Source organism: Ovis aries, chromosome 5 (assembly GCF_016772045.2).
Source record: "Ovis aries strain OAR_USU_Benz2616 breed Rambouillet chromosome 5, ARS-UI_Ramb_v3.0, whole genome shotgun sequence".
Lineage (NCBI taxonomy): Eukaryota > Metazoa > Chordata > Mammalia > Artiodactyla > Bovidae > Ovis > Ovis aries.
The window spans coordinates 14,410,658-14,437,270 of record NC_056058.1 but is presented as its reverse complement, the minus strand read 5'-3'; the positions used below and the strand labels follow the sequence as shown (position 1 = coordinate 14,437,270).

Sequence of the window (26,613 nt, the reverse complement as noted above, 5' to 3'; positions counted from 1 at the left end):
GCTTTTCCACAGGTCCATCTATTGGTCCCCCTCATTCAGGACGCTGTGGTCTCCTAGCGACCACAGCGGCCTCAGGATCTTTCCACAAAACAGAGCTGATCGGATGGCTCACACAGCACCCCGCCATGCCCTCTTTAAAACTCCCTAGTGCGCCTACTTAGGCAAACCTCATGACCTGGGCCCCACCTATCCTCTCCAGCCAGGCTCTCCTGCTCCCCCTGACATTTCCATGATCTGTCTCCAATCCCTGCTGGCACTGTCCCCACAGCAAGCTTTCCCGTCTAGCTGCTCCTTTATTTATCTTGTTTTGGTGGCACCCGGTCTTTGTTGCGGCACTCAGGATCGCTAGTTGCAGCATCTGAACACTTAGTTGTGGTGTGTGGCATCTAGTTCCCTGACCAGGGATCAACCCAGGACCCCCTGCTTTGGGAGTAGGGAGTCTTAGCCGCTGGACCCCCAGGGAAGTCTCTAACTGCCCTTTATGGCTTCTTTCAAACACCTTCAACTTCCCCATCCTGGCCCTTGAGTGGATCAACTTCTGGAGGCCTTTGCTTCCTTGATAGAAAAGGGAATGATAGTGCCAGCTTCACAGATTTTAAGGAGGATTCAAATCCTACCTTACCAACAGCCCTTGCTTTTCACATCACCCAGCCTGGCCATGGCCTCTGGGTGGGGGTCTACACTGTGACCTGGGCCAGAGGCTCAGCCCTAACTCTCCAGCTAGATTCTCTTTGTTGACGTGGTTGATGTGGGCCGCTTCCTCCCTGCCTGCGAGCTGTGGGTGCCTGTCTGTACAAGAAGACTAATGATAGCATCCGCCTTGGGGGCTTGTGGGCTGGCGCTAAATCAGAAGCTGCTTCCTGGAGCCTAGCGCGCTGTCTGGAACAGGGGAGGCGTGCCGCCAGTGCCAGCAGCTATTATTACTCCTGGGGAAGGAGAACAGGAGATGGAGAAGAGAGTCAGCCGGGTAGAGGGGGAGCAGAAGTGGGAAGAAGGCCAGACAGAAGGCAGACAGATGGCGGAGGTCCGTGGGCAGCAGAAGCTGGGCGTGGAATCTTAGATCCCAGGCCAGGGATGGAACCTGCGTCCCCTGCATTGCAAGGTGGCTTCTTAACCACTGGACCAGCAGGGACCAACATTAAGAAACGTGTAAGTGCACAGTAGAGGATGATCAGCGGTAGGCCCTGAGCTGGCTGTATACCAGAGTTCTAGAATTCATGCACCTTGTCTATCTACACCCAGCCCTAGGCAACCACCCTTCTTCTCTTTGTTAAGCCGTAACATTTGGGGTCATTTGTTACAGAGCAGTAGATGAAGAATACACAGAGTCTTTCTGTGATCATCTTAGCTCCAAACCTCGCCCTTCCTGGGGTCTCAGTGCACACACTACCCAACATGGGTTTTCTGGATGCTCCCCCCAGAGGGTGACTCCCCCGTGTCTTGGTCCCTGTTCCACTCCTGGCTTCGCCGTGGACCGTGCCCGGTCGACTGTCACACGCACTCACCCGACAGCACTGGGAAGGTTTCCAGACACCCTGGGGTTAGTCTACCATCTGGGAGAACTGACTGTTCTAGTCAGCTGGGGCAGCTATAACAAAATACCACCCACTGGCTGGCTTAGACCACGGGGTGCTGGTCTGCTTTGTAGGAACACGTAGATCGGGCACAATCACCAATGACACACCAAGTCACAAGGCGAGGCGGACGACCCTGTAACCGAGGTCTCCTCAGGGAGCTGGAATCACAACAGTTCCTTCCCTTTTACCTTTTCTGCCTTTGGTAACCTTGTGCCGGGGCTCCAGAAGACCTGAACAGACTTTTCTCCAAAGAAGACAAACAGATGGCCAATAAGCACATGAAAAGATGCTCAATATCGCTATTAGAGAAATGCAAAACAAAACCACAATGAGGTGCCACCTCATACTGGTCAGAATGGCCATCATTAGAAAGTCAACAAATAATAAATGATGGAGAGGGTGTGGAAAAAGGTAGGTACAAACCTAAACGTTAGTAGGATTGTAAATCAGTGCAGTTACTATGGAAAACTATAGAGATTCCTTAAGAAAACTAAAAATAGAGTTTCCATATATCCAGCAATCCCCCTCCTGGGCATATATCCAGAAAAGACAAAAGCTCTAATTGGAAAAGACACATGCATCCCAATATGCAGAGCAGTACTATTTACAATAGCCAAGACATGGAAGCAAGCTAAGTGCCCATCAAGAGGTGAATGGACAAAGAAGATATGTATAATAAGTAATGGAATATTACTCAGTCATATAAAGAGTAGGATAATGCCATTTGCAGCAACAAGGATGAACCTGGAGAATAGCTTACTAAGTGAAGTAAATCAGAAAGAGAAAGACAAATACCATATGATACTACATATGTGGGATCTAAAAAACAGTACAAATGAACTTATTTACAAAACTGAAACGGACTCATAGACATAGAAAACAAACTTCACTTACCAAAGGGGATGCTGCTGCTGCTGCTGCTAAGTCACTTCAGTCTTGTCCGACTCTGTGCGACCCCACAGACGGCAGCCCACCAGGCTCCCCCGTCCCTGGGATTCTCCAGGCAAGAACACTGGAGTGGGTTGCCATTTCCTTCTCCAATGCTGGAAAGTGAAAAGTGAAAGTGAAGTTGTTCAGTTGTGTTCGACTCTTAGCGACCCCATGGACTGCAGCCCACCAGGCTCCTCCGTTCATGGGATTTTCCAGGCAAGAGCACTGGGTGGGGGGATGAATTGGGAGTACTGACTTAACAGATACACACCACTATATAAAAATGGCTTCCCAGGTGGAGCTAGTGGTAAAGAATCTACCTGCCAATGCAAGAGTTGTAAGAGATGTGGGTTCAATCCCTGGGTTGGGAAGATCCCCTGGAGGAGGAAATGGCACCCTACTCCAGTATTCTTTTTTTTTTTTCCCATACCCATAATGCTACTCCAGTATTCTTGCCTGGAAAATTCCATGGACAGAGGAGCCTGGTGGGCTATAATCCATGGGGTTACAAAGAGTCAGACACGACTGAGCATCTGAGCACATATATAAAAAAAGTAAACAATGACCTACTGTATAGCCCAGGGAACTATATTCAATGTCTTGCAACAAACTATAATGGAAAGGAATTGCTAAAAATAATTATATATATGTATATAATCGAATCACTTAGCTGTGCACCCCAAACTAACACAAATTGTAAATCAACTGTCAGTTCTCAGATGCTTAGTCATGTCCGAGTCTGTGACCCCATGGATTGTAGCCCATCAGGCTCCTCTGTTCATGGGATTTTCTAGGCTAGAATACTGGAGTGGGTTGCCATGCCCTCCTCCAGGGGATCTTCCCAACCCAGGGACTGAACCAGGATCTCTTATGTCTCCTGCATTGTCAGGCAGGTTCTTTACCACTAGTGCTACCTGGGAAGCCCTCACATGTACATAGCACGTGCTAAAGCACTGTGGCAAAACAAGCGTAGGTAAAGGGTGTACGAGTGTTCATTATACTATTCTTGCAACTTTTTTGTAGCTGTGAACATTTTCAAAATGAAAAGGTAGGGAAAACATAAACCGCCCTCACGCTACCCCATATGTACCTCCAGCTGTCATCATTTCACTTTCTAAGCACGGCAAAGATTCCTCAGAGGCATCTCTGTTCTCCTTCTCTATGTGCCTGTTAAACATTTAATAACTGACTCTCCAAACATGCCAGAAAGTTCTCGATCTGTAGTGTTTGTCAATTCCTATGGCATAAATACCCCCACCATGGCCAATTTCGGGCTACTAATGTGGTGCATTAGAGACAGAATTGGTGGGGACTTCCCTGGTGGTCCAGTGGCAAAGACTCAGTGCTCCCAATGCTGGAAGCCCAGGTTCGATCCCTGATCAGGGAACTAGATCCCACATGTCGCAATGAAGACCTGGCTCAGCCAAATTAAATAAACAAAAATAAATATGAAAAAGAATCCCTAACTCAGTGACCAAGATGAAGTGGACCTGTGACTTGTCTCCCATTTCCCTGTGTGGCACCCTGCAAATAAACCATTACTTTAGGGGAAAAAAAAAGACAGAATTAATAAGAGGTATAGCACATCTAACATGGTATTTCCAGCCTACAGAAGAGACATATGTAAATAACTTCAGTAGCATAGACAGGGACATAATAAGAAGTGTTGAGTTTTGAGAATTTATTACCTTTATGTTAATATAGTCCAGTTTATTGTAAGTTTACACAATCAGTCTTAAAATGACCGTGTTTAACGACTAGCTCCAAAATTCCTGAAAATTTGACAATTGGCTCTTGCCAGGCAGTCCAAGCTGGTTCCAGCACACCTCTGTAAAAAATGAAAGCTCAGCCACTTGAAATCTGGCTTCCACAGCCACCATTCAACCAAAATCTTCTAGCTTCTCTACTCAGGGACCTCCATATTACAAAGTACAAGGGCCGATGGATACCATTCTGACCTGGTCTGCCTGGCCTGAGTTCTCTGCTGCATTCAGCACCGCTTACTCCACCTGTCTTCTCCAAGCGACTCCAGGTCCTCTTCTGACCTGTTGACCAGTCCTGCCCAGTCTCTTTTAAGGGCTCTTTTTCCTCCATCTGACTATGGAGTTTTGATGTGCCCACCTGACATATTCTCTCTGGGTGCCCTTGTCTAACTCCATGATTTCAGCTACAATTAAGAAACACTTAGACCTTCTCAGCAGCAAACCTGTATATCCCAACCTGTTAACTAGTTTGCTCCTCTTCAAATAAAGGCATTTCCAACAAAGCCAGAGTGGAAGCCCTCAACACTTCTTCTCACCTCCAGGTGGCGCTCCTGAGGGACAGAGAACGCAGATCGGTCCAACCCTGAAGCCAGGGAGTGTATGCTGCCTCCCTTCCAAGTCCCATAGACCTTATCACAGTTTTAGTAATGACAAAGGTTTCAATAGGGCAAAGGCAACGTACATTAACTCTCCCCATGGTACCAGCGAGAACACCATGTGAAATGCTGGGCTGAATGAAACACAAACTGAAATCAAGACTGCCAGGAGAAATATCAACAGCCTTAGATATCTAGATGATACCTAACGGCAGAAAGCAAAGAGGAACTAAACAGCCTCTTGATGAAGGTGAAAGAAGAGAGTGAAAAAAAATGGCTTAAAATTCAACATTCAAAAAACTAAGATCATGGCACCCAGTCCTATCAATTCATGGCAAATAGATGGGGAAACAGTGGAAACAATGACAGATCTTTTCTAGGTCTCCAAAATCACTGAGGATGGTGACGGCAGCCATGAAATTAAAAGATGCTTTCTCCTTGGAAAAAAAGCTATGACAGACCTGTGTTGTGCCTAGTCACTCAGTAGTGTCCAACTGTTTGAGACCCCATGGACTGTAGCCTGCCAGGCTCCTCTGTCCTTGGGGATTCTCCAGGCAAGAGTACTGGACTGCGTTGCCATGCCCTCTTCCAGGGTATCTTCGCAAGCCAGGGATCGAACCCAGGTCTCCTGCATTGCAGGTGGATTCTTTACCAACTGAGCTACCAAGGAAGCCTAGACAGCGTATTTAAAAGCAGAGACTTTTTCCCCACAAAGGTCCATATAGTCAAAGCTATGGTTTTTCCAGTAGTCATGTACAGATATGAGAGTTGGACCACAAGGAAGGTTGTGCGCCAAAGAATTGATGCTTTTGAATTGTGTTGCGGGAGAACTCTTGAGAGTCCCTTGGACAGCATGGAGATCAAACCAGTCAGTCCTAAAGGAAATCAACCCTGAATATTCATTGGAAGGACTGATGCTGAAGCTGAAGCTCTAATATTTTGGCCACTTGACGCTAAGAGCTGACTCACTGGAAAAGACCCTCATGGTGGGAAAGGTTGAGTGCAAGAGAAGGGGGCCGACAGAGGATTAGATGGTTGGATGGCGTCATCAACACAATGGACATGAGCTGGAGCAAACTCTGGGAAATAGTGAAGGACAGAGCAGCCTGGCGTGCTGCAGTCCACGGGGTCAGGAAGAGTCGGATACGACCGAGAGACTGAACAACGCTACCAACGCGCCACCTCTTCCCAGCTGCACGACCATGTCCAGGTACCGCCACTTGGTGGTGGATTCTCTAAATGGAAAAGAGCATCTGAGCGCTGACGTGAAAGAGGCATGACCTTCTTCCGGTCCAGGTGTATCAATTCACACTAAATGGATGGAGGGAAGAGTGGCTCACACTCAGCCAGGTCTCAGCTTCCCGTTCCTTTTCTGGACCAAAACCAACAGGTGCCTTCCGAAAGTGCTGTACAAATGTGGGCTCATTCTCTCTTGCTCTTGAAGCAACTCACTTGCTCGTCTGTTAGTCAATGTCAGTCACTGTCAGTGAGTCAGAGTCAGTGGCAAAGGGTAGGCCCATCGGTCAATCAGTCAGAACCCAATTGAATCGGTTCTTATGGTGGGTCGCTCTGTACCGGTTTTTCCGGCCACGCGAACCCTGGGCTGTCTGTAGGAAAATCTTCGCTCGTGACAGACTCCACATCCTCAGGCTCCGCCTCTTCGCTTTCTTATCCAACCATAGGTCTCTGCCACACAGGAATACACGCCCCCCAGGTCACACCCAGTCATAGGCCCCGCTCTTCCGAAACTCTGCCCTATCAGAGGCCTAGCTCTCCAGGACTCTCCCGCCCGCTGTGAGGCCACGCCTCCATTGTGGACTCCCTCCACGGCCCCTCCTTCCTTGGGAGCACTGTCCAATGATACGCCCTTCCTTTCACAAACCCCGCCCCCAGGACTTGCTTTTCCCAGGCCCAGACCCTACCAGGCAGACGCGGCGGATGACGGTATCGAGTCGCGCCCCGAGAAGGTCACACGGGATCCTCCAGCATGGCGGCGGCGGCGCTGCGGGCAGGCTGGTGCCGCTGCCCGCGGGTGAGCAGATGTGCGGGGCCAGGAGGGCGGGGCTAGGGAGCTCCGGACCGGCGACCTCCAGGATCTCGCTGTCCTGAGATCTTTGACCTCTTTGCGCCTTCCCTGGGCTCCGCAAGAGACTCAGAGTTTGGTCACTGGGTCAGCCGAGGCCGGGGCGGGGGCCCGGTAACGTGGGGCCTGGAGCTAGGCCTGAGGGCTGGGGAGCCAAGACTGTCCGGCCAGGGGCAGTAATGCATGGAGCCGGCAGGGAGAGGATCACCCCTCATTTCTGGCTGACGCCACGTGTACCGAGGAGTGAATGGTGACCGTGGCGCTCCGTGAAGAAGCAGTGGCGAGGAAAAGGCAGAAACCGTGACAGTCACGGCTCGGCTTTATAAGCTTTGTCCGCGACCGGGAGCACTTTCCGTCTCTCCTCCTAATCCTCTGAAAGTACGGGAGGTAGTTGTCGCCCTGGTTGAGAATCTGGGCTCACAGATGCCTTGGGGGTCAAGGCGTATAAAGTGCATTGGGACAATAGTACTCACGTTGCTACTGTTTGATGCTGTCTCAACAGGTTAGGAGACTGGGAGCTCAGTCTTGCTAAGCAAGCTGCCCACAGTCTCAGAGCTAGCAGGGTGGTTGACCTGGCCCAAACCTCAGGTCAGGAAGGAATGAAACGTTATCTCACAGGAATCTGAGTGTTAGGAGAAACAAGGTATTTCTGACTCAGGGCAGAGCTTTTCTTCTGGACTGATTGTCTTTTGAGTCAGAGTTTGAAGGCTGCGTGTACAGGTGTTTGATTTGGGCACAAGACAAAAGAGGAGCCATCATCAGGTTCCGTCCTCCTGTGGGGTTTTCCTTCCCAATTAGAGAGCGATCTGCTTCAACTTCAGACTGCTGCTGACATCGGTGGCTCCAGGACCAATGGCTGTAGGCATTTAGAAGAAGAAAACAACAAAGCAATTAAAAGTTTCGATAAGTCACAGGAGTTACTCTTGAGTAGCTATAGGAGATCATAGCATCTGTGTAAGTCTGTATGTTGCTTAGAGTTCCTGGAGACAGGAAGCATGGAACAGGATGAGGAGAGGCCCAGGGACTGTAGAAATGGAAATGTGATTTTGTCAGGTCACTGACATCCGTGTTACTGGCTCCATGCTGGGTGCTAGGATGCAGCACTGAACAAGACCTACATGGAGCTTCCCTCCTGGAGCTTAAGTTCATCATTGGGTCAGAGAAGAAATGCCTTTCACATGAGATTAGCAGCATCTCTGCCCAGGTGACTCCCCTAAGTTGCTCTGCTCTCACATCCTAACCCTGGATTAGGACATGGTAGGTTTATTGCCGGGTCGTGCCTGGGACAGTAAGTTATCAGTGTGTACCTCTGAAAGCCCAGGCCTCTGGTCCTCCAAGGCTGGCAGAAGTAGAGAAGGCTGGTGAGAGAAGACTGGTTGCCACCAGCATCAAGGCTCCGCATGCCCATTTTCAGACTAAGGCCTTAAATCAGACTGGCACATTTAGCCTTTAGTGTTCTTCCACCATAGGTTGGCATTTCCTAGGACCCATCTGGTTTCCCCTAGGTTCAGAGCCAGGAGGGTACATGTAGGCCCTGCAGCTGCAGTTCCAAGATTTTCTACCAGATTCCCCTGGCTTCTCAGAATTTGAGAAGATGGTCGAGCATCAGGCATGCAGGTGGCATGGGATAAAAATCGTCAGATGAGCCTTAGCAATCTCTGCTCTTTTAGGTGGCCTATTTCATTCCTTCCTCATCACCCTCTGGTCTAAATGGATCTTTATCTCTTCTCCCTCGATTAGAGATGTGTTGGCAGCGGAGTCCATCTCTTGTCCAGCCACAATCTAGTGCCACTGCCCCATGGTACCTACCAGCTGCCCCGGCCTAGTGGAGAGCTGACCCTGGTGAGTGACTCAAGACGTGAGCGAGCTGGCTGGAACGGGCAGTCTGAGGGTCAGGCATAGGTGAGAGAAGAGCCCTGCAGGATGCTGCCCACACTGCCGGGCATCTGATGGGCAGGCCTTCTGGAGTCAGAGAGCCCCAGGGCCTGGTGCTCTTGGTATCTGGAAGTGCTCGGCACACTTGGGGGCGGGGCTCCTGCCTCCCAGAGTGGAGTGGGATCCCTGTAGTGGAGCTGAAATGCACCGCCTACTGGGTCGCACGTCTGGGTCCTTCAAGCAAAGCTGGGCCTTGCTTCTGGGAGGCGGCCCCATAGGCATTTGCGTTCACAGAGTCACACATCTCCTGGACTGGGTTTCTCCAGGCTAGACCGTCCTTACCTTTATTTTTTTTTTAATTGTATTTATTCATAAAACTTACATTTATATTTTTGTACAAAATTTCTATAATTTTTTAATATAATTTTATGTTTATATATTTATATAATGTTAGTTTTTATATTTTTATAAAATTTATATTTAAAATTTGCATACTTTTATTTATAGCTATCCTGGGTCTTGGTTGCTATGCTTGGGGCTTGCTCTAGTTGCAGCGAGTGGGGGCTCCTCTCCAGTTGCCATGCGCGGGCTTCTCGTTGTGTCGGCTTTTCTCGGTGCAGAGCATAGGCTCTAGGGCTCGGAGGCTTCGGTAATTGTGGCACCAGGGCTTAGTTGCCCCACAGCAAGTGGGATCTTCCCAGATCAGGGGTCAAATCCATGTCCCCTGTGTTGGCGGGTAGATTCTAAACCACTGGACCACTAGGGAAGCCCCGATATCTCTCTTACTCTTGGCGTTGTTTGTCAGAAACAGCATTTTCTAGAGCTTTTGCCCTCCCCGTCACTCCTTCTCAACCATGTGTCTGCTGGTGTTTCACCACCATGGGGAGGAAAGCCCCAAACCTCACACTGACTCCACTTCCACATCCTTGAGCAGCCCACACCCTCCCTTCCCTTTTGAGTCTCAGCACAACCCTCTAGTTACCTGTGCCAGCCTGTCTCCCCAGCTGTGTCCTGGGGCTGTTGTAGGTGTGGGACGTGTCTTTCCCATTAGTTGTCCACGTCTCTGATCTGCCCTGCCCCCCACCACTGCCACCCAGTCCCCAGCCCTGGGGTGAGTGGTGGGGCTGCTGTGAGCTGATGTAGTCCCTGACACTCTTGGAACCTGGATTTCCCGTGGAGAAGGGCTGGCCAGGACCCATCTGGACCAGACAGCTACGTGCCAGCACCAGATCTGGCCACCCCACCTCTGGGGCAGCACCCAGACTTTCCGCCTCTTTTGCTGGGGCTCGATAGCAGACAGGGAGGCTGTTGCCCCTGAAACTAGTAGGGTGAGTCCCTAGGCCTAGTGGTGGACGCCGTGCACCCTCAGAAGTGGGAGGCCAAGCACCCGAGGCCATGTCCCCGTGACTTGAGTCACTCGCTCACAGTAATTTTTGAAGCTTTCTCTTTCCTGAACCTGCGAAAGAGGAGAAGCCAGGATCTAAACCCAGCTGTGTCTGACCCTAAAGCCCGTGTCTTGGGCAGGGCAGTGCATGGAGCGGGGCCTCATGTGGGATCTTCCTGGACCAGGGATCAAACCCATGTCCCCTGCATTGGCAGGCAGATTCTTATCTTCTGTGCCACCAGGGAAGTCCCTGGCCTCATTTCTTTTTATCGCTGAATAATAGCTTGTCGCCTGGGTGCCCCACAGTTTATCACCTAATAGTTTTTCAGTGTGCCTCTTCTACTCTTCTGCAAAGAGAGAGCTCTTCATTGTTAAACCTGTATCAACAGAAAATAGAAAATTTAAAAAAAAAATCCTTTGTCTCTTTCTACATTCTTTCTAGTCCAAATCCTATTCCTCTGGAAGCAGAAAAGGCTTTCTCTCCGGCTTGCTCGATAACATCAAACAGGAATTAGCCAAAAACAAAGAAATGAAAGAAAGTATTAAAAAGTTCCGAGACGAGGCCAAGAAGCTGGAAGAGTCAGATGCGCTCCAGGAAGCCAGGAGGAAATACGTGAGTCCCCTTCGTGATTCGTCTCTGAACAGACTTATTGGCCAACCCAGTATGTTAATCCCTGATCAACCTCTCTCACCTCTTACTTGCTCCCTGGAGCCAGGAATCCCCGTAGCGCAGGGCCCTGGCTGTCAGGGTCCCTGACGATGGGGAGTAAGGGGGCGGGGGCGCCACTCAGCCTGTCAGGTCTGTGGTGAGCCTGTGGCATCCTCTACACACAGAGCAGCACGCGGGGGGCTTTCTGGACCTCCTGCATCAGAAGCTGCATTGTGGGGGAGGCTCAAGAGAGGGGGACATGTGTATACTTATGGCTGACTTGCACTGCTCTACAGGAGAAACCAATACACCATTGTAAAGCAGTTATCTCCAATTAAAAATAAAAATAAAAGAAAAGAATCTGCATCTCCATAGGTCTCTCAGGTACTAGGTTTGAGATGCATACTCTGGAGGGCCTCTGAGTGAAATGGGTAGAAAGTGGGTTCCAGGGCTAGTGTAATTGTTACATGGTCGCTTGCCCAAAAACTTGGATTTTTCCATTAGAGCGTACGGAAACACCCAAACAACTTTCAGCTGCCTGAGAACGGGCCTGTGGCCCTTTGTCTGCCGGCCTGTGAGGGCTCTGCCAGGTGGATGCAGAGCCCCGCCATCTCCTCTGTGGGCGGCTGAGCCTGGGGTGTGGGCGCTTGTCCCAAATGCCCCAGGTCCCTTGGTGTTTTGCTGTGTTGATCCCCGATCCCAGGCTGCTGGCACAGTGAGGCCTGTTCCCTCCGAGTCTCCGCTAAACTCTCTGTGGGGGATTCCACCCTATGGGAGAGCGCCCTTCCTTGTCATTAAGGAAGAGGAGTGGGCTGAGGGGCCACCTGGGGGCAGAGGAGGCTGAGGTTGGGGCAGGGTGCCTGGGTGGGGGCAGAGTGGGAACAGCACCCCCCCCACTACCGCCCTCAACATATCGCTGATGAGAAGATAGGCAAGTTCACCCACTGCCACCCAGAGAGAGATTCGGGGCCTAGGGCTTTGTGCTCAGGCGGGTCCCTGTGCAGGCTTCATGCCAGGCTGCGGGGCAGCCAGGGACCCTGCCGGAAGGGAGGGACCCGTTGGGCAGGCTGAGGGGGAGGGGCAAGAGAAGCAGAGGTGTCTGGGGAGGAGGTGACTGCTGAGAAAATGCTGCTTTGGACTGTGCATCACAACGCGGAGACACAATGTCCTTCCCCCTAGAGAACCATTGAATCGGAAACCCTGCGGACAAGCGAGGTGATCAGGAAGAAGCTGGGGGAGATCACAGGCACCGTCAAGGAGGTAATGGCCTCAGGGCTCCCAGGGCCTCTTAGCCGAGGCTTCAGGCCCGGTTTGTTCTTACCTCTGGCAGAGGAGTTGGGGGGCGGAGGCAGTGCTGGGAGCCTCAGGAGGAACTGGCAGCCAGCACTGTGTAGGCTGGGGTGGTGAGCAGCCTGTCCACTCCAGAGGCTTTCCAGAGATAGAGTCCAGGATGCCCTCAGGAAGGAGGGCGAGGTCAGACCAGCCCACTGGCCTGCTTAAGTTAGAAGCCTCTGTGCTGCAATCAGGAGGGTCAAATGAGGATGTTTTTCTTCCCTCCTTAGGATAGGAGGGGAGCACTTTGCCTCCAAGGGTGGAGGTGGGAGTGACTTTCCTGGAGGGCTTTCTTTGTTGCTTCTGTTTGGTTTTTCTGCTCTCCTGGGCTGGAGAGAGGGACCTGCCTGCTAAGTCGCTTCAGTCTTGTGACCGATGGACTGTAGCCCTCTGTCCAGGCTCTCTGTTCATGGGACTCTCCAGGCAAGAATACTGGAGTGGGTGGCCATGCCTTTTTCCAGGGGATCTTCCCAACCCAGGGATCGAACCTGAGTCTCCTGCATCTCCAGGAGAGAGGGGCAGGGCTTTGAGGCCAGCCCAGCTCCATGCATACCTCCTCACCTTCTTCTTGCCTCCCTGCCACCCATGGCTGCCACTCCTGTGTATCCTGGGAGGCCTGGGGCTCCTGTCTGCTCAGTGCCTGCAGCCACAGGCCCAGTGCCCCAGAAGTCGTAGGCACCCTTCTCGAGCACACACATACCCCAGTCACAGCTCCACCAGCCAGACATGCTCAGGCTGTCTACTCCCACCCCTCTTCGGCCTGGTTGGCCCTTAACCCTGAGGGAGCTCCTGCAGCCCCCGGCCTGTGCCACGTTGACACCTCCCCTTTCTCCGTCTCAGTAGAGTCTTGACGAAGTCAGTAAAAGTGACCTTGGCCGGAAAATCAAGGAAGGTGTGGAAGAAGCAGCCAAGACTGCCAAGCAGTCTGCCGAGTCAGTGTCCAAAGGCGGGGAGAGGCTTGGCCGGACCGCTGCCTTCAAAGCCCTCTCCCAGGTGAGCTGGGCTGCGCTTGTGCCTGTGGGCATTCCAGGCTCTGTCCTGTTCCCACCCCCCGGGAGCTGAGTTCCCATCTCTGGGCTCAGCCCCTCCCAGCTGGGTGGTCTTGGGCAAATCGTGGCCCCTAGGGAGCTACGGATTAACAGACCGAGAGCTCCAGCCTGCAGTCAGTGGCTGACACCCTTAGGTCTGGCCCAGAACCCCAAGACTGTCGCTTCCGGTCACTTGAGGTCCTGAATTCCTTCTGTGAAGACCTGACCGCACACTGGGCCCTCTGCTGGCCACAGGGCCACAGGAGAGAAGGTCCGAGTTGCTGCTCTCGAAGGATCACAAGGCAGGCATGGGGACAGGGGAGGGGCAGGCAGTTCTGAGTAACATGACAGGAGCGTCCGGGGGCGGCTCCAGGCCAGGGGAGCAGGCATTGCCAGCTGGGGGCACCGGGGCCAACTGGCTGTGACCGGAGACACTGCAGGGGCCTGGGGGCCATACGGAAGAGTTCAGGTTTTATCCTGAAAGCACAGCCACCAGCGAGGACTCGGGCAGCGGCCCAGAGGTGGCTGGAGAGTGTCTGGGGTGGTGGGGCCGGGAGGGAAATGGGTTCCGGAGGTTTGGGAAGTCGGGATCCACAGACTGGGTCAGCCTGGATGGGGGTCATGGGGCAGGGGCCGCTCAGGATGCCCCACCAGTTGCTGGTTTCTCCCCACCTGAAGGGAGGTTTCCAGGGAGATGGGGGAATCGACCTCAGAATGTGAGGGTCGTCTGGGGGCTGCTCTTAGAGAAGGGGTTGATGGGGGTGGAGGGGGAGTCAGGGACAGAAGTCAGATAGCCAGGGTCTCCTCTCGGCAGTGAGCGTCTGCCTCCCCCTGAGGCTCTGACGAACCCTTGGCCTGCACCTGCAAGGCAGCTGACCTTGAGACCTGGAGCCAGGGTAGGTGTACAGCTTCTGGTCGGGGGTCGCCCAACTCCCACATGCCCGGCTGTGCTCTGCAGGGCGTGGAGTCTGTCAAGAAGGAGATCGACGAGAGCGTCCTGGGACAGACTGGGCCCTATCGGCGACCTGAGCGGCTCCGGAAAAGGAAGGAGTTCGCTGGAGAGAAATTCAAGGAAGAGAAAGTATTTGAGGCCAATGAGTAGGTACCAGACCGGTCAGGGGCCTTCTCGCCCCATATCCACCTCCCTTTCTAGCCACCTGCAGTGTTGTCTGTCTCTGAGGACCACACAAGGTTCCGACCCAAGTCTGCTTGTGGGGTTTCTTTCTGCCCAAGGTTCCCTGGCTCCCTGAGAGAATGGAGGTGGGGAGGGATGGGCAGGGGAAACGAGAAGGCAGGAGGCCAGGAGGTGAGGCCAGGGTCATCACACTGTCTGGCTGCTGCCTCTCCTCGTGGGAGCAGCCCCCGCACTGCGCTCACTGGTTCCCTGGTCTTCCCCAGAGAGGCGCTGGGGGTTGTGCTGCACAAGGATTCCAAGTGGTACCAGCAGTGGAAGGACTTCAGGGACAACAATGTGGTGTTCAATCGTGAGTGTCCCCATCTCAGAGCGGCCCAACGGCAGGGCGGTGAGAGACACTCAGAGTGCTCCCCGGGGGCAGGCACCAGACAGCGGAGGAGGCTGGGGTCTGAGAGAGCCAGGCACTGCGGCAGAGTCACCCAGCGTGTGCGCAGTGGAGTGCAGGCCTCAGGAGGCCCAAGGGGAAGCACCCAGTACATCTCGGGCGGCAGGGGCTCTGCCGTCGGGGCTGGGTCACCATCTTGACTAGAGCCAGTGTGGCTATGGGGCAGGCAGGTGTGAGTGCCCCCTGCCCCCCGACCCTGTCCCCACCCCGATGGTGCAGCTGTGGATTTGGCCCCTACACACCCCACCTCACAAGCCAGAAACCAGCTCAAGGCCCAGCGTGCTCTGCCTGCTCTGGGGTACCTGGCTTCCCTCGCGCTGACGGGGAGCCCTGTCCTTCATCCCATGGTGATTCCCAGAAACCTGTGTTTCCTTTGCGGTGAAAGCAGCTGCCAGTGGAGATGGCCCCCCACAGTTCACACAGCCCCCCAAGCTCATGGTGGCAGGGTCTCCACACCCCCACCCTGAGGTTGACCCACAGGCCCTGGTCTCTTTAGGAAGAAGCAGCCTCGGAGAGGGCCCCTCAGTTACCATGTCTGCTCGGGGTGGCTGTGATGGAGGGGGTGTGTCTTTCTGGAAGGGACCCCTGAGCCCTGACCCTACCCGCCACCTGCCACAGGGTTCTTCGAGATGAAGATGAAGTATGACGAGAGCGACAACGCCTTCATCCGGGCATCCCGTGTGCTGACAGACAAGGTCACGGACTTGCTGGGTGAGTGGGCCACCCCAAGACCAGCCCCTCACCCTGAGCCGGCAAGGGGGCAGAGTCCCAGGCCCTCACTGCCCTGCCGGCTCGGCCATCCCAGGGGGCCTGTTCTCGAAGACAGAGATGTCAGAGGTGCTCACAGAGATCCTGCGTGTGGACCCCGCCTTTGACAAGGACCGCTTCCTGCAGCAGTGCGAGAACGACATCATCCCCAACGTCCTGGAGGTGGGCGTGCGCCACGTCCCTGCCCCTCCATGGCTGCCAGCCCTGGCTGGAGCCTGGGAGTCCTGCAGCCCAGCCCATACAGAGCCCTGTGGCGTGGCCTAGTGGGACTGCAGGGAGCACCCCCAGCCCCGCCCCCCGGTCCTCTGAGAACATCCGATCCCTCCTCTTGGGGCCCTTCTCCCTCCTCTGCGTTCCCAGTTTCCTCAGGACACTTGGGGCAGGGCTGGGAGGAGATGAAAAGGTAGCAACTCCCCAAAGCAGCAGCCCGAGCCAAGGCGGGAACCTCTGGGGTAAGGTCATCTCAGCCCCCACCCCCACTGTGCCCTGTGGTTCGCCCCCAGTGCCTCCCACCCCCTAGGACCCTCACCACATCCAGTTCCTCTGGCAGCTTCTCTCCTCGCACCCTGGGAGCCCTCCTCCATACTCCTCCTCTGCCCCCTCTCTGCCCCTTTCCTCCTAGGCCAGGCCATCCAGAGCTTTGTCCCCAGGGCTGGCAGGCTGTCCCTGCCTGGCCAGCTCAGCTCAGTTTCCTAGCTGGGACCCAGACCTCTGACCACTGCCGCCTTCCTCTCCCTTCCCGCAGACTCAGGGGACCCACCCTGGGTTGCCCCACTGTTAGCTGCGGGAGCTCCCCTCCCACTGCCCCCGCCTGGCCAGGTCTCCCCTCCCCAGGCTTGGACCTCAGGGTGGGCCTGGGAGGCTGCGAGAAAAGGGTCCCCCTGGAGAACATTCTCCAGCAGTATCTGCCTGCCTCCAAACCCCACTTTCATTCTCATACTTGATTTTTTGTCTTTCCCGTTTTAGGCCATGATTTCTGGGGAACTCGACATTCTCAAAGACTGGTGCTATGAAGCTGTGAGTGCTTGCTGGCTTTTTTTTTTGTCCTGTTTAGGCCTAAGAAGAAATAACAGTTCGGAGGAGATCTGCTTGGGTGGCTCCATCCAGGAAGAGATTGATGGGGATGGGGGTGTCGGGGGTGGGAATGGCTGCAGGCTGGGGATCCAGGAGTCAGGGAAGTGGGTGGAAAGGGACACTGGAGAACCCTGGGGTGCATCAGATGTTCACTCTGTGTGTGGGGGTCACAGGTGCTGGCCAGCAAGTGGGGTGTGAGGCCCCACGGCCCCTCTTCCCGAGGCCAGGGTTACATCACTGGGCTCATCCCTTGGGGATCAAGAGGGTGCTTCGGGGACACCAAAGCAGAGCTCCCACACAGGCGGCATTGGATGGATTCATTAGCTGTTGTTCTCATCATGAGATCCTCAAACACAGATCCAAGCAGACACTGGTATATTTTTGCGTGGGTAAGAGCTGCGTGTCTTAAGGAGGCCTAGCTGCTCCTGGAGTTGGAGCTCCAGGTCTCAGGCCATGGGCAGGGCTGGGCTGCGTGGTGGCAAGTCAGGCGGCCTCGGGAGCACCCCGTCTGCCCCGTCCCTTCCTGGCAGCCTGCTTGTCCCCACGGGACCACCTTGCCCCATCCTTCTGGCTCCCTGACCTGTGTCTTCTGGGAGTTTGTTTTTCTTCACCCCCAGCTTCTTGATACTAAATAATCGAGAATCTCTTTTGGTTGATTCTCTGCTGTACCCAGCTCACAAACAAGTTGGGAAAAGCAGAGGAGAAGATGTCAGGTTTTCTTTTTAAATACTCCCCTGCACGGTGACTAATCCAGCAGGCGTTTATGAGTGGGTTGGTTTTTTTTTTTTTTTACTTTGGGACTGTTGAGATGTGACTGGTTATCTCTACCCGCGAGCTGCTGTGGCTGCCCCTAGAAACAGCCGAGGTTGAAGCCACTCACCCCAGGGCGTTCTGAGAATGTCATCTTTAAGAAAGCATATCAGAACTCAAGATTGGCACCTTTTTTTTTTCTTTCATTTGGTGGGTCCATTAGTGGCATAAAAAGTGAGTGCTGTTGGAATGTCTTCCATTGAGATGCGAGATTGCCATATTCCAGGCTTGGGAGTAGGCACGAGAGGGCTATGGTGTCTTTGCCCCATAGGAGGAACAGGCTGCCTGCGGCCGAGAGCCACCCACAGGCACTGGTCAGGGAGAACCGGGCAGACCCAGTCAGCTCACCCCAGTGCAGCCGTGGGGCAGGATGAATCCTAGAAAAAAGCGTTTGGTTCCAGGCCAGGATCCACAGGAGAATGTTCTGCATCAGCCAGAGAGGCCTCAACTTACCTCTCTGGGAGCATGTTCCTGTTTGCGTTCCAGGCGCATTCCCGACCTCACTGATGAATACTGCTTTCAGTAGTGGTGATACAGTGCTCTTGGTAATGAGAGGGAAGTGTGTGACTCGTGCCAGCAAGAGGGTGGCACCAGCCTGCCTGCTCCTGGCATCTGTCACTCCTGGCGTGAGAGCCCTTTCTGGGAGATACATGAGCTGAAAGCCTGAAACCCCGCCTGTGAGCCTACTACCAGCCTGGGGTGTGTGGTGCCCCTGGCTCCTAGGTGCCTTGGGATGGCTTGCTTGAGGGTGGCCGGTCCCATGGGCATGTTCGGCTTTTTGTTGCAGACCTACAGCCAGCTGGCCCACCCGATCCAACAGGCCAAGGCTCTGGGCCTCCAGTTCCACTCCCGTATCCTGGACATTGACAACATCGATGTGAGTGCCTCTTCCAGGGTGGGGGGGAGGGGCAAGGGTGCTTCTCTGAATTGTGCCCAGCTGGGAAGGGTGAGTTCCTTGTCCCTGGAGGAGTAGGGTCGCTTTCACTGAAGGGTTTCCATAGTCCTGGGGTTGGGAATTCTCTAGCAAGTGGTGGCCCAGGGGTGCTGCTGCCCAGATCCAGGGGCTCCTGAGGCCAGGGCTCTCCCTGCACCTTCACTGAGAAAGGTGGGGGCTCTTTTGGGACCACTCAGGCCCCCACTGGTCTCTCTGCCACGACTGTGTGGGGAGCCCACACCCGTATGGAAGATGGGTGGCTCTGAGAGGCCGCTATGTGTCCACAAAGCCTCAGTGCAGGGATCGTGTCTGGGTCCTCAGCGATTCAGATTCTGCTCACAGTTGGGAAGTGCCCACTGAAAACAGACTGGTGGGCGGCAGTAGGGAGGCCTGGGGTGCTGAAGCTTGGGTCTGCCCCTGGACGGGGGCTGCAAGGAAGGCACCAGGGACCACTCTCTGAGGCCCATCCACCCTGTCCCCACCCCCTGCAGCTGGCTATGGGCAAGATGATGGAGCAGGGGCCAGTGCTGATCATCACCTTCCAGGCCCAGATGGTGATGGTGATCAAGAACCCCAAAGGCGAGGTGGTCGAGGGCGACCCGGTGAGTGGGCAGGAAGGGAGGGGCAGGGCACGCACTGAGTTCCTGCAGTGCAGGGCACCAGGACAGCACGTTGCACTGGGCCTGGTGGAGGTCAGAGGGCCGCTGATCTGTCTGGTTTGACCAAGTCCTGAGTCCAAGCCTCTACTCTGGATTCCAGACCCAGGCCAACACCCCAGACCCACTCTCTGCTCCCTCCCAGCCCTGATCTGGCTGCAGTACCCACACCCTCCTTCTGGTGTGGGTACCGGATGCTCCCTGCCTCCAGCCCTCATCCTTTCTGGGTTCCGCAGGACAAGGTACTGCGAATGCTGTATGTGTGGGCTCTCTGCCGAGACCAGGACGAGCTGAACCCCTATGCGGCCTGGCGGCTCCTGGACATCTCGGCCTCCAGCACAGAGCAGGTCCTCTGAGCATGGTGGCCATGCCCGGGCCCTCAGGGCTGACCCTCACTGTGGACATGCAGGGAACTGGCGTCCACCTGCAGTAGCCAGACCTCTGGGGATAGGACTGTCAGCTCTGCCCCTGCTCTGCCAGGCCAGCTGCAACACCCGGCTGGATGGGGCGGGGAGGGTAGGGGGCTGCATCGGCCCCCTGGTGGGCTGCTGGCCTGTGGGCCTCAGACCAGGCACTCCCTCCCAGGACTGAGCAGTGGGGCCTGGGCCCACTGGCCACATCAGCCAGGCCATTTTAGCTCCTTTTTTTTTTTTTTTTTAAACCGTGACCTTGTTATCCTGTATATAAGTGGAGATTTGGAAATAATAAATCACCAAAGTGCAAGAGAACAACTTGGGTTGTCTAGGGTGTCTGTCACTGGAGTGGGGGAGCTGGGACTGAGGAGGAGGTGGGGGGTGGGCCAGCCCAGTGGTGATGAGGAGGCAGTCGTGGTCACTAAAGAAGCTGCAACAGAAGAGGGGGCAGCTTTACCTGGGCAAGACCCTGCCCACCCTGGCTATGTGTGGGGATGAGGGGGGGCAATGACAAGGAAAGCTATGGAGGTTTTCGGTGACCTGGGTGGGGTCTCTAAGGTTGAGGTCCCTGGGGCCAGAGGACCTTTAGCGACGGAATGAGTTTTGGGGGCACTGGGATCCTCCAAACAGGGAAACTGAGGGGTCAGTTGCAGAGGAGAATGGGGGTGTGGGAGCTGAGGTCGGGCTGGGAGGTTTAGGAGTACAGGTGGGGGTGGGAGGGTGAAGTCCTTGGTGCTCACGGTTCTTTGGGGCCAGTGGTCCATGCAGAGGCTCGGGGCGGGGCCCGGTTTTCCCGGTGGGCGGGGCGGGGTCGCGGGCGCGCCGCCGCTCCCTGCGCAGCCTCCGCCCCCCGCGGCGGCCCCGCCCCCCCGTCGCCATGGGAACAGCCGCGGCGGCCCGGCTCGCTCTGCTCGCCTGCCTCGGTCTCCGCGGTTCCAGGGGCGGGTGGGGTGGGCAGAGCCGGGGACGCCGCCGCGGAGAGGCCAAGAGCGGACAAGGTGCGGGTCCCGGAAGACAGCGAGGCTGCCGGGCGCTGGGTCCCGGTCCCGGTTCAGGCCAGGGTGAGGGGCGCGGCGGGACGGAGGTGGTGGGGGAGGGGGGTCCCCGGGGCGTAAGAACAAAGGGAGTGGGGCGGGGGAGCCGGGTCTAGCCCCCGCCACCTCCCCGGACCGCGCGTTCGCACCTGTTGTGCGCGGACCGGCCGGGTCGGGGTTTCCTCTCCTTGTTCATAGCTTCCCCACCTGCGAGCACGCCCGGAGTTGGGTGCCCGCGGGGCCGGGCATGGGCGTAGCCCCGGGACTGAGGCGCAGGCGGGGGCTGGGGTTTGGCAGGGAGTGGGGGGGCGGCGGCGGGAGGGGACGACGCGGGGGCGAGGGAGGTCGCAGCTTCATCCCCGCATCCCGGGCGGGCCTCTCCTCCCCAGGGCGCGCGGCAATGTGAGCCATGAGCGCGACGTGGACGCTGTCCCCCGAGCCGCTGCCGCCGTCTACGGGGCCCCCGGTGGGTGCGGGCCTGGACGCGGAGCAGCGCACCGTGTTCGCCTTCGTGCTGTGCCTGCTCGTGGTGCTGGTGCTGCTGATGGTGCGCTGCGTGCGTATCCTGCTCGACCCCTACAGCCGCATGCCCGCCTCGTCCTGGACCGACCACAAGGAGGCGCTCGAGCGCGGGCAGTTCGACTACGCGCTGGTCTGAGCTGTGCGGCGCCCCTGGCCGGCCCTCGGCGGGGTCTCTCTCGGAGGGCAGATCTGACGAGGGGCGCCGCCAGGCCTGGACCACGCTCGGGATCCTGCCCCGCGAGCCTGCAGCCCGAGTGGGGAGGGCATGAGAAGTCCAAGCCCTCCCCCCTCAGACCCCTCCCATCCTCCCTCCTGGCCAGGCCAGAGCCCCACTTCGTGCCTTTATCCTGCCTTGTACCACCCCTCCGCCCCCAGCGTGTAGGTGTTTCTCTGCTGTTGTCCTGCCGCCTAGCAGCATGAGTGTCCTGTCCACTCCTGTATTCGGAGACCCCCGTATCCTTTCCCTTCCTCCTTGTTCTGTGACCATCCTCACTCTCCACCGAGCGCAACCCCGCCCATAAGCGCTGAGCCCCTCCTCGGGCTCCGGCTTGCAGGGCAGGCTCTCCTTGGCTCACAGGGTGGGATACTGCATACCAATATGCCCTGCGCGGCCTGCCCCGGAGACAGAGCCTGAAGAGCGACAATGGCTGCTGTGTCCAGGATGGGTGGCTCCTTCCACAGGAGGAGAGGGCAGACAGGTTCCCTCCCGCCCCCAGCCCAGGCCCCAGTTCAGGTCAGCGCGCCCCTCCCTCTGTTACCACCTCCACCCTTTGGCTCCCCTGCTACCTCCCCCTGATCCCACTGCCACACCCCCTCCCCAGACCCTTCCCTGGCCTCTCAATCCTCCTTGCCTCTGAGCCCATGCTGTTAATAAAAGCTATTATTGAGCGCTTACTGCATGCCAAGCAGTGTGCTGAGGTAGAGACTCTGCACTTGGCCTCTTGTATTTTCAGGATCCTATTAGCATCATCATTCTACAGGCCTGGGGACTCGGGTCCAGACAGGTTCAGTGACTTGCCAGAGCTAGAATCTGAACCCAGGGCTGACTTTTGCACACTCTTAAGAGCTGCCCAGGGCTGAGAAACACGTAGATGCATGCTCTGGGGAACTGAGGCTAACCGTCTCTAATTCCCCCCATTCCAGAAAGAGCCAAGACCACCCTTCCTTCCCTTAACTTGGGGTGACTCTGGGGGCCATTGATGGAGTTAGCCTGGTAGGGAGCTGGGATGGGGCACCCTCAGCCAGCCCTGGAGGTTGTCTCCGAGACCTGACGTGGCCTCCTGGCACCGTGACCATACCTGCAGCCCCAAACCACTCTGACCTGATCCCTCCGTCCCACCATCAACTTCAGGAACCTCAGATCTGGTGTGGTGGGGCCGTGGTCACGGAGTGGGCTGGCTCCGTTCCACGACCCGCCTGGGAGAAATGCTGTGCGCCCCGGGGGAGCCGTGTGCAGTGTGTGTGGGGAGAAACTGAGTGTTGCTATAAAAGGAAGGTTGTGTGAATGCACAGGCTCCGTGAACAGAAAATTCGCCAGCTCTTAGAGGACTGGTGAGATCTGGGGGAAGGCGGCACTGTGGGAGGACACCTGGTGCCCCGCCCAGCCTGAGCCAGCCTGTCCCTGCCTCCGCGCCCTCAGGGAGGCTGATGGAGGGGGCCGGGCAGGGAGAGACCGAGGAGCACCCCTGGGAACATAAGGCCTTTGACAGCAGCTGGGAGCCCAGCCCCACCCTCTGCCCAGCTCTGCTCCCTTCTCTGCTCCCCTTCCAGCTCTCCCTCCCTCCCCAAGCCCACCTCAGGGACTCACTCCCCTCCCTCCAACTTTCTGACACATGGGCGTACCCACCCCTCACCCTCCCCTGGCCAGGGACCTGACTCCCCCACCTCAGTCAGGCTCAGGCCAAGACCCTCCAAATAATCACCAAGGGTTGCTTCACTGCCCACCACACCCTCCTGCCTGGCAGATCCCCCTCAGACCCCAGGAACTCTAAGCTGTGGTTCTCTAGCTCAGATTTTCCCTCCAGCATTTTGAGCCCTCTCCCACCTCTAACTCACAGGAGAAAGAGAGTCATTCAGGGGGATTGACAAGAACTTTATTCACTGTTACAGGAAACAGGATACTGGGCTTCGGAAGGGATGAGGAACCAGTGGTGGAAATATTTGATGGTGGTGTTAAGGCAGCCAGTTCTGTGGCTGAACCCCTCCTTGTACAACTGGGCTTTGTCTCTGAGACCCCCACTGTATCAAGCATGTTAAGGCCACTGCACATTGGCTCAGGGACCTTCCACCGTGGCAAGATCCTCATGACAATCCAGGGCCAGACCAAGCAGGATTGAGGGTCTGGGGGCTCACCGAGGTCTGGCGTGTCCCCTGCCTGCCAGGCCTCTACCTTGCCACCTGGCCCAGAAGCTCCAAGGGTACCAGGAACGGGTTCAGGGGGCACACCCCAGCTGCTTGCCAAGAGGATATGGGCTGGCTGGAGCCAGCATTCTCGGGGGCCTGAGAGCAGGCCTGGCCAGTCTCCTCCTGACCCCTGGAACCTGCCCCACTATCCTCAGTTCCCGACGCCAGGCCCCCAATGGCAAGGTCACGCTGGGGGGCCGTCAGGTGTCGGTACATACCCAACATGTGTTGAACCAGGGTGGCGCAGGGCAGACGGGACAACTCCTCAGGAAGCGCCATGAGCAGGTCAAGGACCACAGCAGACTCTGGTGAGGGATGGAAAGGGATGAGTCGGGAGGGCGGGGCTGGCCACCAAAGAACCCACCCCAGAGTGCTGGCCACTCCCTCCTCACCAGCTGCGGAAAGCTCAGGGCCCTGGCCACCACGGGAGACGGATGATAGGTACGTGTAGATCTTTTCGAAGTCCACAGAAAAGTCTCCCTCAGCAGACTGGCCAGCCAGGGACTCGGAGGATGCCTCAGGAGCAGGGCCTTGCGTCTTGGGGGCAGAGCCAGGAACCTCACGCCCTCCGGGGGCCTCGGAGGTGGGGCTGGAAGCCTCAGGACTCAGGTCCTCCTGGCCTCCAGGGGCGCTGAGGAGCAGTGGCTTTCCGCAAGCCTGCGTAGGCTTGGAGGGCACTGAGTGCAGGAGGCTGACGGGCTCCGTGGCAGCGATGGCGAGCACCTGGCAGGCAGAGAAAGTTCAGGGAAGGAAGGGCAGAAGTGTCCCCGTGGGTTGCTCCCCTGCCCTGCAGGAGACAACCTTCAAATCCTCCCTCCCACCCTGAGGAAGGCTGACAGGGTGGACATGGAGGCTAGGGTGACCAGTGACAGGTCAGAATCACAGAGCTGGCAAAGGGAAGGGATCCAGGTCCAGCTTAGACTCATATATATGACCCTGTCCTCTGGGACACCCCCATCCCGTCTGGTGGGGGGGGGAGGGGGGGGATGGCTGTACCTGTGAGAAAGCCACAGTAAGCGCCTCCTCCAGTGGGCCTGTTACCTTCTCAGCCAGATCCATCCACACCTGGGTGGAACAAGCAGAAGGTACTTCGGGATCAGTCCTCAGGAGTCCCCCATACCCTATCCCTCCCTGGAGCTCCCCTGTCCAGATTATCCCTCGGAACTCCCACTTCATTCCCCAGGGGCCAGCCCTGGGGAACCTTGCCCCATCTCACCTCGATGGGGGCTGGGGTCTGTGTTTCCCAGCGCCTTGGACCCTTTGGGCCACCTGAATGTATCCTCTGAATGGCCTCCCGGGCCACTCGGCCCTTGAGCTGCCGGAGAAAGTCCTGGATCTGGGAAGTAAGAAGAGGCCAAATGGACCTTCTAGAAGCCCAGGGCTAGGCAGTCCTGCCTGTTCCAGGGCTAGCCACTGCTCCCTAACCTCCCGCTGGCCAGTGGTCGAGGGTCATAGGGACTCTGCCCGGGGTTCTCGGGCCAAGGCCCTAGGCATGACCAGCTACCTGACAAAGATACAAGGCCCTGGCCGGTTCTGGCTCCTCCCCGCAGCCACAGCCCACACCCGTGGTTAAGTACTATCCTAGTCACCTACCTGCTCCTTCCACTCCGCTCTATTTCTCTGACCCTCACTTCCTGACTCCCACTTCAACCTCATTCCCGTCCAGTCCCGCTGCGACCTGCACCCATTCTGGGAAGTGAAGGAAAGTGTTCGTCGCTCAGTCGTTACCGATTCTTAGCGACCCCATGGACTGCAGCCCTTCAGGCTCCTCTGTCCATGGAGTTCTCCTGGCAGGAATACTAGAGTGGGTAGCCACTCCCTTCTCCAGGGGATCTTCCCGACCCAGGGATCGAATCGGTGCCGTCTGCATTGCAGGCAGATTTCTTCACCATCTGAGCCAGCAGAGAAGACCCATTCTGGGGCCTCCTTTCGAACTCAGAGCTCGCCCCGCCCCTAAATTTGGCCTTCGCTCCGCCTCTCAGACTTCGGCGACACGGCCTCCTCCTAGCCTCGCCCCTCGACTCACTCTGTCCCGCCCTCACCCCGCCCTCAGCTTCTCGCAGCCACATAAGGCCCAGCCTTGCACTAGTCCCGCCTTCTCCGGCGTTCTTCCGGTTCCTCAACCTCTGCCTCGTCCCCGCCTCACCCTCGACCGGCCCACTCCAAGGCCCCGCCCCCAAGCCTCACTTCCGTCCAGCCCACCCTCAGGACCCGCCCCTATGCCAGCCCCGGACACATCCTAGCCCCGCCTCCAGCCTTGCTCCCATCTCGGGACTCTTACCTCCGTCTTGCTCCGGCCCGGCAACTCTTGGGCCAGCTCGGCGGCGTCCAGCTCTGGTTGGCCCTGTCGCGCCTGCAGTAGTCGTAACAGCTGCCGTTTCTCGCTGGCTCTCCAGGCCGCGGGGCCAGTCACCTCAACCAGATAGCGCCTCGGGATCGCTCGCCGCCGCTGCGGTGGCTTCATGCCGGTGAGGCGGGTGAGGGCGTCGGCGTCGTTCCGGAGTGTTTCCTTGGTGGGCGGGGTTACGGCGGCCTCTGGGTCCAAAAGACCCCGCGCGGAAGCAGAATTGGATGGGGGCGTGGCTCTGCGTTTGCCGGCCCGTAGGAAACTGCCTACCCCGGAAGCGATGGGGACTGATATCTAACTGAAGCTAAGGAGAACGAGACCCCACCGCCCGCATTGTCTTATTCGTGAACTGGAGCCGAGACCTTAGATCTCATCCCTCCCCTCCATTCCAGGAATAAGTTTTGTGAAACTCCTGTTATGTGCTTTGTAGCCAAGAACCTCAGCTGTGGGGTCGGATAGCCCAGATTGGTGATTCAAGTGATGTGGCCTTTCGAGCCTCAGTTTCCTCAGCCGTAAAATGGAGCTAAAATCCCTTGTCTATGCTGTGAGGAGGGTGAGGTCAGGCAGGAGGGATTTAAGGACCTTAAGGCTAGACGGAGAGGAGCTTGGAGCAGAGACTTGAGCTCGAGGTCTTAGCAAGGGCAGGGTCCGGGCGGTGGGAGTGGAGCGCGGAGAGGCTTTGAGAAGGCCGGTGTGCTGGTGCAGGTTTGGAGGAGGAGACGAGGCTATTTAAGCTGGTAGGATTGGGTGCTCCCTTTTGTTAGGGACAAAATGCCCGTGGGCGGTATCTGCACACGTGTATAAGGGCGTGTGAGCCCCTCCTCAAAGCCCCACCCTCCAGTCTGGACCTCTTCC

At 56.5% G+C, this 26,613-nt stretch overlaps 3 protein-coding genes across 6 annotated transcripts; 2 read left to right on the top strand and 1 right to left on the bottom strand.

Annotated features, from left to right (window-relative positions):
* Nucleotides 1-6,852: 6,852 nt before the first annotated feature.
* Nucleotides 6,853-19,770, top strand: TIMM44 (translocase of inner mitochondrial membrane 44). Of its 2 annotated transcripts, XM_027969738.3 has the most exons (13): nt 6,853-6,898; nt 8,690-8,791; nt 10,651-10,821; nt 12,037-12,117; nt 13,033-13,182; nt 14,176-14,315; nt 14,616-14,701; nt 15,416-15,508; nt 15,603-15,727; nt 16,532-16,582; nt 18,237-18,326; nt 18,875-18,985; nt 19,276-19,770. In XM_027969738.3, exons 1-13 carry the CDS (start codon nt 6,854-6,856, stop codon nt 19,393-19,395), a joined length of 1,365 nt encoding a protein of 454 aa, XP_027825539.1. In that variant the 5' UTR covers nt 6,853; the 3' UTR covers nt 19,396-19,770. The 2 variants fall into 2 exon arrangements, with proteins under 2 accessions (XP_027825539.1, XP_027825540.1); XM_027969739.3 differs by lacking the exon at nt 8,690-8,791.
* A 553-nt stretch (nt 19,771-20,323) lies between these two features.
* CTXN1 (cortexin 1) lies at nt 20,324-21,929 on the top strand. 2 transcript variants are annotated; one of them, XM_060415516.1, is made up of 2 exons: nt 20,324-20,450; nt 20,876-21,929. In XM_060415516.1, exon 2 carries the CDS (start codon nt 20,896-20,898, stop codon nt 21,142-21,144), a length of 249 nt encoding a protein of 82 aa, XP_060271499.1. In that variant the 5' UTR covers nt 20,324-20,450; nt 20,876-20,895; the 3' UTR covers nt 21,145-21,929. The 2 variants fall into 2 exon arrangements, with proteins under 2 accessions (XP_060271499.1, XP_014951131.2); XM_015095645.3 differs by having other exon boundaries at nt 20,324-20,513.
* A 1,150-nt stretch (nt 21,930-23,079) lies between these two features.
* On the bottom strand, nt 23,080-25,930 carry SNAPC2 (small nuclear RNA activating complex polypeptide 2). 2 transcript variants are annotated; one of them, XM_027969735.2, is made up of 6 exons: nt 25,693-25,930; nt 25,005-25,100; nt 24,628-24,747; nt 24,408-24,476; nt 23,804-24,134; nt 23,080-23,716 (listed from the first exon to the last, which is right to left on the bottom strand). In XM_027969735.2, exons 1-6 carry the CDS (start codon nt 25,873-25,875, stop codon nt 23,394-23,396), a joined length of 1,122 nt encoding a protein of 373 aa, XP_027825536.1. In that variant the 5' UTR covers nt 25,876-25,930; the 3' UTR covers nt 23,080-23,393. The 2 variants fall into 2 exon arrangements, with proteins under 2 accessions (XP_027825536.1, XP_042105958.1); XM_042250024.1 differs by lacking the exon at nt 25,005-25,100.
* Between the last annotated feature and the right edge of the window lie 683 nt (nt 25,931-26,613).